General features: G+C 33.4%; 1 protein-coding gene across 5 annotated transcripts in view; it reads left to right on the top strand.

Annotated features, from left to right (window-relative positions):
- The window catches only part of Rhp (GTP-Rho-binding protein rhophilin), a 312084-nt gene that overhangs the window by 273846 nt on the left and 25812 nt on the right, over positions 1-12426 (top strand). For all 5 annotated transcript variants that reach the window (XM_075373148.1, XM_075373131.1, XM_075373139.1 and 2 more), the window contains 2 exons: positions 7549-7626; positions 8679-8803. In XM_075373148.1, the coding sequence (XP_075229263.1) occupies positions 7549-7626; positions 8679-8803 (203 nt within the window). The remainder of the gene's footprint in view (positions 1-7548; positions 7627-8678; positions 8804-12426) is intronic.

The raw sequence follows: 12426 nt of genomic DNA, 5'->3' as shown, positions 1-12426 counted from the left end.
CAATTTTTAACCCCATCATCTCTTCCAGAATGATAACCACCTAAATAAATATTCTTTTGGTTTAGAAAACAAATAAAGATCACTCAGGATCACATCAGGATTGTGTGAGGGAGTGCTCAAATATTTTCCAGTAAATTCATGAAGCATAATTTGAGTTACAAATCATTCAGTGTTGTAACTGAATGGAGAAGAGATTATTAAAAATCACAAGATGACTTGACTGTGATTAGTATCATTTGTTTTATATTGCATGATATATATTACCCAAATTATGTATACATATTGTGCCAGTAAATTTATTGTTGTTCCTCTTGATGTAAAACTGATGGAATTTCAAAGCCTAGAAACATGCTCAGAGTTTGCTTGGCTTTCTTTGGTTTGAAGGATCTCTTGAATTATTCCACTTCTTTTATTGGTATTTACCCTATCACTTAAATTGAGCAAGATATGTAAAGGCAACTTGAATTTTTTTTTTCAGACAGTACAGTACAAACCATCTGGCATAAATGTTTTTTATTCAACTTGATCACCATCAACTTTGTTTAAGAAAGATCTTGAAATCTGAGAAAAATGAGTTTCACCAATAATGAATCATCTATCCTCACAAGTAACACTGATATCATTTAACAATGATTTTGTTAAATGAGAGAGAATAACTGATTCTTATTTTTCATGCTGATTTCAAACATGAAATCAGAATTCTTCTATCAGGCTTAGTTTTTTTGTTACTACCATTCTTATTTTCAGGTAGTATCATGCATTAACTCCAAAAGCATAGCATTTTGTGAACATATTTTATTATATTATGTATCAACTAAATTTCTTTTGTTAACAGTACCTTAATTGTTGTCACATTAATTTTTTAGACTCAGTCATCATGTTTATTATTTACACACTAATTAAAATATACAAGAATGTGACTCATTCTTTCTATTCTCAACTTACTATAAACTTATCGTCCACTCATTAGTTATTTCTGTTGTTATTATATTTATTTATAAACTGTTGTACAGACAAGAGTAATGAGTTTAATTCTCATTCAAGTGCGAGTTCTCATGTGTCTAACATTCAATTTTATAACTGGCTTTCATATTTGCCACTATATGTTGTTCAGTAAAGTGAGTGTATGTTTATTAAATTAGTGTGTTTATAGTGTTTTTTTAAACAGTATTAGTTACTATAATGTATTAATAATGTCTCACAATTCCATTAATCATCCAAAAAATTTCTGCTACATCTGTGGTCATGTAACAGTTGAAGTCTTAGAAAAGAAATATAACTCCACTGATAAAAAAGTCATATGAATTGTATTTTGGAAGTAAATTAGGTGATCAGGAAATATCTTGGGCTCCTCATTTTTGTTGTGCTTCTTGTGTAACATTGTTGATTGGTTGGCTAAATGGTCACATGTCATTTGCCATTGCAATGGTTTGGAGATATCATACCACAAACTGTTATTTTTGTGTATTAAAGATAGCTTTGATAATAGCTAAAACTAGATATACTGTTAAATACCCTGAATCAATCTGTCATGCGGCCAGTACCACATAGCCAAGAGCTTCCAATTCCAGTACCACTGAAACATGGAACTTGGATGAAGATGAAGATGAAAATGTCAAATCTTGTGCTGACTTATCAGGCGATGAAGAAAGAGACTTTATAGAAAATAGATATACTGAACCCCATTTAATTAATCAGTCAGAATTAAATGATCTGGTTCATGATCTAAATTTATCAATGAATCAAGCGGAAATACTGGCATCAAGACTGAAAGGATAGTGTATCTTTTACAACCAAACACTAAAATAAATACTTTTCGTGACAGACAGTCAGAATTTGAACATTTCTTCTCTCAGTGCAAAAACTTAGTATACTGTAATGATGTGGACTCTTTACTAGAAGCTTTGGGACAAATGCACTATCCTGACAAATGGTGACTTTTTATTGACTCGTCAAAGCTTAGTTTGAAAGCTGTACTACGTCATTGGAAATAAACACCATTAGTACCATTAGCATAAGCTGTTTACATGAAGGAATACTATGAAATTATGAAACTTGTATTGAACAGGATTCAGTATGAAAAATATTTATAGCATATTTGTGAAAGACTGAAAGAAATAGCACTTTTACTTGGACTGCAACTTGGATACAATAAGTTCTGTTGCTTTTTATGCATATGGGACAGCAGGGATAGGAAAAACCATTACATAAAAGAGCAGTAGCCCAAGAGAGAGGTACTAACTGTAGGAGAGAAGAATGTTGTTAGTCAGGTATTAGTAAAACCAGAAAAAGTTTATCTCCCACCACTACACATTAAGCTAGGTTTATTCAAAAGGTTTTTGAAGCAATGGATCGTAATGGAGCAGGGTTTCAGTTTCTAAAAAACATATTTCCTAATATAAGTGATGCTAAAATAAAGAAAGGTACATTTGTTGGACCATAAATAAGAAAATTAATGAGTGATCCAATGTTTGAATGACTTGGAGATTGCTGCATGAAAATTGTTTTAAAATGTGGTACAACTTCCTTGGGAACCATAAGGCCAATCACTACAGAGAACTCTTGAGTGAATTCCTTCAAAACTACAAAGAACTTAGGTGTAACATGTCATTCAAATCCATTTCTTACAATCACATTTGAATTTTTCCCCTAACAATCTTGGCAATATCAGTGATGAACATGAAAAACACTTTCACCAGGAAATATCTACAATGGAACACAATACTAGGGAAAATGGGATCCAAAGATGTTAGCTGACTACTGTTACAATCTAAAGAGGGATCTACCTACAGCAAATTACAGCAGAAAATCCAAAAGAAATAGATTTTAGGTGACTACAAAATTCATGTAATGTATTGTTATATTACATTCACCATACATTTTTTGTTTCAAAAGAAATTTCAATTACTTATAGAAAATTAACGTAAAGAAACTGAATAGTTATAGTAATACTTTGTATTCTTGGCAGTAGATAATCATATCTAAACTGAATAAAAAATTTATTCATTTTAAAAAAATATCTTTAAAACTGTTCAAGTTCAGAACACAAAAGTTATCAGGAATAATTTTGCTCAAAAAAATCAAAGTTTTCTTAGAAAAAAGTTTTTAGAAATTAATCTGTATTCAAGTAGCTTAGAAAAAAGAAAAAAGCTTTTAATGAAAGATACCATTAGTGAGATGAAGAAAATACCATGAATATCATCACGTACACAATTATTTTTTACTGAGTTTACACTACCACACAACAGCTAAAACAGTTCACCTTCTGGATTAATCAGTCTCAGGTGATTTTTATTGAAATAGTGCTATGAATATTCAAAATACTACACAAACTACTTTTTCAATTATACCATACAACTTTTGTTTATTAATAAATATAATGCATTGATTCTCACAAAAATGTAATGTAATTTGTAAAGATAAAAGAATACTGCTAAGAAAGCCAATGGATTATCAGGTGCAGATTTCATAAATAGCTAAGGTAGTTTAGAAAAGGAACTTAGAAAAGTTAAAGAAATTGGATGAGAAAAAAGAATGAAAAAAACTAGCTAAGGTAATTAAAGAAAACAAAAAGGAAAATGAGAACACTGAAGAGACCTGGATGAGAATAAAAACTGCCATAGTAAAAACAGCACAAGTAGGCTATTATGAGGAAATACAGCCAAGAAACCACAGCTGACAACAGAAATCCTGAAGAAAGTGGAAGAAAGAAGGCAGTATAAAATTTACATTGAAGATATGATAAGGGATATATTACAAGACACAGAAAGAAGAATAAATATAGGAGGATAAAAAGTAAGATGCATAAGGTTAGCTGAACTATAGTAATTCTAGCTGCTGGCGCACATATGCACATATGTGCACACACACACACACACACACGCACACAAATGCTTCAAAGATTGTTAAAAGCCTTGAAAGAAGGAATGCAGTAATGGAAGTAAATAACAAAGAGGATTTAGTTGTAGAGCAAATGAAGAAAGAATACAGAAAGTAAAAAATTGTAGATATTTGGGTACTGTGGTGAGAAAGGTCTGGAACATCGCAATGGAAATAAAAGGAATACTAGCAATGGCTAAGGAACCCTTCAGTAAGAAGAAGGAATTACTAAAGTAAGAGTCTAAATTTAGAGTTAAGGAAGAATTTCAACAAATGCTATGCTGTGTCTTGTATTTGAATACAAATGATGAGAAAGAGGGAGATAGACTGGATTGAGGCTTTTGAGATGTGAATATGAAGAAGGATGGAGAAAATAAGATGGATGATTAAAGTGACAGGTGAGGAAATAATGAACAGGATTAAAGAACAAAGAGCACTTATGCAGGAAGTACAGAAAAGAAAAGGAAACTGGTTTGGATATGTGGTTAGAGGAAGTGGAATCTTGATAACTACACTGGAAGGGTCAGTAGAAGGAGAAAGGAAGCAAGGAAGAAGGATTAAATTACTAGATGAGGTTAAGATTGGAAACTACAAGGCAATGAAGGAGAATGCTTGGGAGAAAAATGGATGGAGTCAGCGGTGGTGCAACGGACCTGCCCCCAGACAGAATACCAGCCCCGACGGGGAGTCTTATTCTTTAAGACTTTGGGGGTTGGCATCCCCACGGGCCTAGGCTCTGCAGCTTTTCTTCCCACTATACAGTGAGCTGCAGAACACTTTACATCATACACATATACTAAGCCAAAAACACTACATAAATTACAACATACACACTTACACAATTACACAACAACATCCTACACTGATATTTCTTACATTAACACTCAGTGGTGTTGCGACATCTTACGAAACGCAACCGTAACCCAAGGTGGGAACAAATCGTGCCGATGAGTGAATGGCTCTACGTAGTGAGTCTCGAACGATGTCCTCTGGGCACCCGGGCTAACCCAGTTGTACTTAGCTCTAGCTCCAGTACGCGTGTGCTCTGCTGGAGTGGTCCATTTTTCGCCGGTACTCGTGGGACCAAAATTTCTGTTCCTATATTAAATTCCAAGATGGTTGGTGGTCCATCTGAAAAAACCACCAAATTAAGTCTTGTGAAGAGACCTCGGTCAGCTTTGTCTGACGAGGATAAAAGTCCTACTGAAGAGAACCACAAGTTATTAGAATCGAATTCTAAAAATATTAGATTCGTTGTTCTCCGAAATAGTCAGGAAGGTGGCTCCCTCCAAAAGGTTTCACCTTTCCTAATAAACAAAACTGTAACAGGTACAAGTGGCTCCCCGAAGAACATCAGGAAATTACGCGACGGATCGATTCTGATCGAAACATTCAACAACGAACAGAGTCGATCTATCTTACGTCTCCGTAATATGGGTGGTATAAATATAAGTGCAGAAAGCCACAAAACTTTAAATACGAGCCGGGGTGTAATTTTTTGTCGAGACCTTTTAGATATAGATATCACTGAAATAGTTGACGAGCTTTGCCACCAAGATGTTGTTGAAGTGAAATGTATTATGAAACGGCAGAACGGAACAGAAGAACCGACACCGTCTCTTATATTAACATTCAATCTCCCTGTTTCACCAGAAAAGATTAAAGTGGGTTACCTCTCGGTTCGGGTACGACCATTCATACCCAACCCACGGCGATGTTTCAGATACCAAGGTTTTGGTCACACTACAACATCTTGTACAAAAACTGAGATCTGTGCTCGATGTGCTAAAGAAGGTCATAATGACACTAACTGCGAAGAAAGTGAAAAATGCGCAAACTGCAGTGGTCCACATACAGCACGGTCCCGAGATTGCCCAACCTTTAAAGAAGAAAAGGCAATTCTCAAAATCTGTACGGAGCAAAAGCTATCTTTCCCGGCCGCACGAAGAGAATACAAAAAGTTAAATAATTCATGGAACCTGGTTAAACCAGATGTATCTTTTGCTACCGCTACATCGAAACAAACTCTTACAAACGTTAATAATCAGCAGTGCGGATCCTGCAATGACCTTAAAAAACTTGTTCAGATGCTTTCTGATCAAGTAGCTTCACTTACAGCCACTATCTCAGAGCTGACAAATATGAATAAAACGTCTTTCGTCGCAGTTAGTGAATCCAACAGTGTGATACACACGAAAGTTCCTGCTCCCAAAGTCGTACCGGGAGATCTTTCTTCAGCTGACTGCTGGATACAGTCGAGCCCTCCGCTCTGTTAACAAACGCAACCTCAGGTTTCTTAGAGGACTGTCTTGTTTCATGTCTGCCCGTAACCACCTCAGCATACCTATGTTGCTGCATTGGGGCCGGAGCTGGAGCCGGTTTCTGAACTGCAGTTACTTCCGTAGGCTTTGAGACAAGATTTTCAAAACCCTCCACAAGAGCTGTGAAAGGTGCTCGAAAGAATTCTAGATGAGGCAATAATCTCCCCTTGATAGCTGCACTGGTACTCTTGGGGTTTGCTAAATAGGAAAACAAGCTATCTAGTTCCGCTAAAACATCATGGGCCAATGGGGCAGAGCTGTCAGGCCTGCCCCTGGCTTGTGAAAACTCTTCAACGATTGGGTTCATACCCTCCTGGGTGGTCACCCCTACATTCAATTCCAAACCTTCATTGTCTGAACCAGTGTTTGAAGAAGTCAAAGGAAAAAGCTCCACCCCCCTCCTCGGGCTAGACTTTTTACCTACCCCTCTAAAATTGATCATGGTCGGAGATTCCCTCACCTAGCAGTATATGAGCAAAATGCTTACTATTCAGAAATGTTGGGCACAAGCCCACAAGCATGACGACTACCTGCAGCGAGCCACGGGCAGCTGGAGACCTTCTGTGTATTCTCCTGTCACTTTTTGCACCTCTTCACCACTACTGGATCAAATGCGTGAAATCAAAGATCAACATTCAGTTACAGATTACGAGTCCCGCTCTAAACGAGCACAAGCAGGACTAAGGGTAAAGCCTTTTCACTCGTAGTAGGGACTTACAACCAGGAGTCGTTGCCAATCTTTTCGCCACGATGAGGCGGGTGCTTGAACAAATCGTGCGCCAAAACAGTCTGAATCCCTATGAAATGGAGATGAATCATCTAAACAATAAAGGCGCAAAACCGTTGTAACAATGCTCAGACAACAAGATTGTGTAACTGGGGAAGGTACACACTCGACCACCAGCTCAAAAATAGCATTGAAAAAGACTTTATACGACGCAAATACTCTGCTTATGAAAAGAAACCAAAGTATATATGTCTATCTCTGTGAGAAAGGCTTCATTCTGCAAAACTCTTCATTCCTCAATTTTTCTAGAAAGTGGCATGTTATGTTTTTAATTCTTGGAATGGCTGTGTTCAGTTTTATGAGTTTTATGTGTCTGATATCAGATCAGTTACAACCATTAGGTTATGACATCCAGCATACATTCTATAAAAATGAAATCTAAAATTAGTTTGTAATTAAAATTAGAAAACTACCAATTTTTTTCATTTAGAGAAATCAACTTCATATGAAACAGGTATATCCATCACTTTTCTTGTTAGTTTCTCACACATTGATTTAGATAATAGAACAACTTTTTTTTTTATTTATAAATAATCATAAATTTTTAAATCTTTGTTTCAGGATTTCATACTTGAACATTACAGTGAGGACGGTTCATTGTATGAAGATGCCATTTCTGAATTTATGGATTTACGCCAGGTAAAATGAAAATTACTTAGAATTAAAATATTTAAGATAACATAAACAGTTTTTCTAGTCAGCTTAAACCTATGAATTTTGAATAGATATTAATAATATGAGTACAGAACTGGTGTACTAAATTTATTTAGCCAATCAGATTTCAATGTACTTTATTGCTGCTGTAACTGCAATAAGATTATTTAATTTTTTTATTTTTTAATAAATATTGACAAATACTGTATTTTTATTTCTGAATTAAGTACATGATAGACACAAATGTTTATTATTCAACCACAAAGAAGCAGGCAGCAAGTTTAGAAGAAGTTCTTTCATTTCTATAAAAAAAAGAGTATTTGAGAACAAATAAAAAATTTACCGGATTTGTAAGAAATGCGTTTAAACTTTAATTTGGTATTTTAAGTTTTACATGTGTAGTTTATCTTCTTAAATTTTGCCTAGCCTGTTCTGTAACAAACTAGAATAATGGGGTGTTTTTTACACCTTGACAGCTGGTGTGATCTTTCATCAAAGTGCATTCATCTGTTTTTTAAACTATCTTCAGTGACACTGGTGTTGCTGTTTTTCATCATTGCATCAGCTGATGTTATTGGTGGAAGTATGTTTAAGGTAAGAAGACGTGTGTGTAGGATCTAAGTGAAAAGCACACTATATTAGAATTTATCTATTTATTTAATATATTACTATTGTGGATGTCAACAACTGTATAACTGTTTTGATCTTTTATACAGATTTATAACTTTAAATTCTATTTTTTGATCTTAAACCTAATTAAGAATATTTCCTTGCTTTAACTCTTCCTTATCTTTACTATTAAAATGGTTAATACATATGCAGAAGATTATTCTGTTAAAATACCATGTTAATTAAATTACACATAATTAATAAAAAGGAGCTTACAAGCAAATTACAGCAATTAAATAACAAATAAATAAAATTGTGAACAAATGGTGGTTACACTTTCTTCAATGAAATGTTATGAGCTATACATTTTAAAATTGAGTTAAAAATTCTATGTATTATATTTTAATTGAATTTTTTCTTGCACCCAGGCAATGCGAACTCCAAATCGAGATGGTAGTGGAATTACATTACTCTTCCAGTATTTCAATCAGTTATACTTTGTTGAAAGAAGGTTTTTTCCCCCAGACAGAAGCCTTGGTATTTATTTTGAATGGTAAGTAAGTACTGTTTGTAATTTAAATAGTAGTATACTTTTAAGGTTGCTCTTTTCTGCTCTCTATAATTAATTATACAAAACTATCCTAGCAGTACTACAGTATACTATACTGCTCAGTCAATGCAACAGATAAAAAATGTAACATTGCAGAGTTGCTTCTTATACATTATGTTATAGCTGTATGTGATATAGAGCACTTCTACACATGCATGTATGTGTAACTTATGCCAAAACTGACACTTAAACATAGATGGCCCTGCAGCGAAGATATACTAAAAAACCAGAAAGAATAAATAAACTAAGCAGTATGTATTAAAAGGTTTATTAGTAGTAAGGAAAAGTCAAATTTAAATATGAACTCATTATTGTTAATATATTTGATGTCTTATGATCAATCTCTGTTAAATAACTTTTTAGATTTTTTTTTCAAATATGGACTAAGAAAAGATTAGACATCTATGATTAATTTTATCATCTTTGTTATTAAGATCTGAAATCATGTTTTATTCTACTACTTCTTTAGAGGAACTCTCTATTGACAGGTATCAAGAAACAGCATTTTCCATGATGGCCAGTCCTGAGTTTTTTCTTTTAAATTAAAGTATCCTTTCTCCCTTTTAAAGCATCCAACGTTCATATCTTCCTTCTTCCTCTTTCTCTCACACCCATAATCTTTCCTTAAATTATCACTTTTTGAATATCTTAAGATGAGACCTATCCAATTAGCTTTTCGTTTTTGTATTGTCTTAATCATACTCCTACTCCCTTTTATGTTTGTCAAGACCTTTTCTTTTTCCTGTTTAGCCTCCAGGAATTACTATTCAGGTATTACTTCAGAGGATGATATGTATGAGTGTAAATGAAGTGTAGTCTTGTACAGTCTCAGTTCGACCATTCCTGAGATGTGTGGTTAATTGAAACCCAACCACCAAAGAATACCGGTATATATGGTCTAATGTTCTAATTCGTATAAAAGTAACTGCCTTTACTAGGACTTGAACACTGGAACTCTCAACTTTGGGAAGATGCGTTCACCACTAGACCAAGCTGGTGGGTTCATGTTTGTCAAGACCTGGTCATTAGTTACTCTCTCTCTCTCTCTCTCTCTCTCTCTCTCTCTCTCTCTCTCTTGCCAGCTGATAACTAGCATTTTCCACCATAGCCAAATTTCAAAGGTTTCCAAACACTTGAGTTTCTCTTTCCTTTATAGTCCATGTTTCTACACTGTATAATACCACAGTCCAAACAAAACATCTTGCAAATCTACTTCTCAGATCAATATGTATATTTTTTGTTGCAAACCGGTTTCTAACCTTGCTGAACACCATTTTACAATTCACAATTCTGCTTCTAATTTCCTCAGTGCAACTTCCATCAAACTTTATTGTGCTTCTAATATATTTAAAACTACCAACCTGTTTTAATTATTTCTCCTCAATAGTATTCTCCCTATTCTCTAGTATTGCCTATTCTCTCAATATTCTCATTACTTTGGATTTATCAGCATTTATTTTCATTCCTATTTTACTCCTATCCTGTTTATTCTATCCATTATTTGTTGCAGCTTCTCTTCAGTACTACTTGGTCATCTTCATAGTTAATTGTCTTTATTTTTCTCCGCCTACTGTCATAAAATCACAATCCTTAAGTCTTCCAAACCTTCCTCAATTAGTTGGTCTGCATAATGTAAAAAAAGAATGGTGACATGCAACATCCCTGTCTAACTCTTTTTCTTTACTGCTTCTGTTTCTTCTATTCGAACCTGTACCCTTTGTCCTTCGTACAGTTTCTTAATAAATCTTCTATCCCTCCAATCCAAACTTATTTACTTATTTTCTTAAAATTTTCATTAGTTTATCCTGTTTAACCTAATTGAAAGCTTTCTCCCAGTCAATAAAATATATGTACAAAACTTTGTTTAAATCTATCATTCTCTCCATCAAAACTTGCAAACAACTTATTGCATTCCTAGTACCCTTTCCTTTTCTTAAGAAAAAATATTTACCATCTTACATTCCCTCTACAGTATTATTCATGTTAATGCTTTTGCGGCATGGGATGTTAGACTTATAGTTCTATAGTCCTTACAATATTTGGCATTTTTCTTCTTTGGTATGGGTATAATAAGGTTTTTAAGGAAATCTTCTGGTCATTGAGCAGTCTTACAGATTTCAATTCCAAGTTTTGTTAATCTATCTGTTGCACCTTTCTCTAGACCTTTAACACCTCTGCTGGTAACTCATCACAACCTGTAACTTTTTTATATCTTAAGTTGTTGAATGATTTTTTTACTTCTGCTTTTAAAATAATTGGGTCCTTCATTTCTTCATCATATTCTTCTTCATCACTGATGTGTAGGTATTCATGGTTATTTGATGAATCATACTATTTTCCTATGTACTTCTTCAAAATAATTTTTCTATATTTTGTATCTGATGCTATTTCTCCTTGCTTATTCATTATTCCTATCTTATTTATTTTCTTTAGATGTGCTTTACTCAATTCTCTTGCTTTATCATACATTTCTTCAGCTTTTCCTTGTTTTTCCAATGATTCTATTGCTTCACATTTATCCATTATTTCTTGACCTTTTATGATTCTCTCCTTATTTCACTTTGTTTAATCTATTGTACATTTTAAAGAGATTAAAAATCAGACAGCAAAGAGAATATTTTAAGCTGACTATCTAAATAAAACAGAAATTACTTGAATTTAACAGATATTTTTAATTAGAAAGAGGCAATATTTTATTTGCATCTAGCATACAACTTCATAACAAATAGAAAATTAGAAAGCCTGCATAATGAATGCAGGCTTTTAAAGTAAGATGTTATCAAAGAATGTTAGAAATTAAGTTGGCTGATAAAGTTTGTAATTAAAAGGCTTTGAAATTAATCCAGATTAACAAAAAATTCTGCAACCAACTCTTATTAGAAAAAGACAGTTAGTAGGTCATATGTTAAAGCACCCATAAAAATTAGTTAATTTAGTAGTGAAAGGAAATATAAAAAATAAAAACTATAGGTGGATACAGGGGTTAGATACATAAAACAAATAATTAAAGATGCAGGATGCAACACGTACAACATAACATAAATATAAAACAAAAAGAAATGGATTGTAGCATCAACATTTCAAATTATTGATGGCAAAATTAACTGTAATTGACATTTATTTGAATACAATGTTGTTTTTCAGTGCCTGATAATGTTAAAATATATCTCACCAAGATATATTCAGCACTAACTTTTCATTAGGCTCTGGTGCATTAGAGATTTCTTGTTTGTGGTATTTCACATCAGATTTTCTGTTCTTCCTTTTTACTCACTTGTCCTTTTAAATAATAAATTACAATAAAAAAAAAAAAAAAAGGTTTTATTACACTAGCAGTAAAAATTGATCCTAACCCACAAACAGTTTTGTTTATTTCTTTTTATGTTGTGGCTACACTGTTTGGCCATAACCATTCTTTAAGTTGCTTGTATAAAGTGAAGTTATTGTTCTTTGGTTATTTAGCAATGTTCATTTTATAAATAGTGTTTTGTGAAATTTTATTTCATTTCTTATTACAAAAGCATATTTTCGTACTTTTTGTTCTGTATGTCTTGAATATATAATAA

This window comes from Lycorma delicatula, chromosome 1 (genome assembly GCF_047948215.1).
Source record: "Lycorma delicatula isolate Av1 chromosome 1, ASM4794821v1, whole genome shotgun sequence".
Lineage (NCBI taxonomy): Eukaryota > Metazoa > Arthropoda > Insecta > Hemiptera > Fulgoridae > Lycorma > Lycorma delicatula.
The sequence above is the reverse complement of the archived record's forward strand: the minus strand, read 5'-3'. Positions and strand labels throughout refer to the sequence as shown.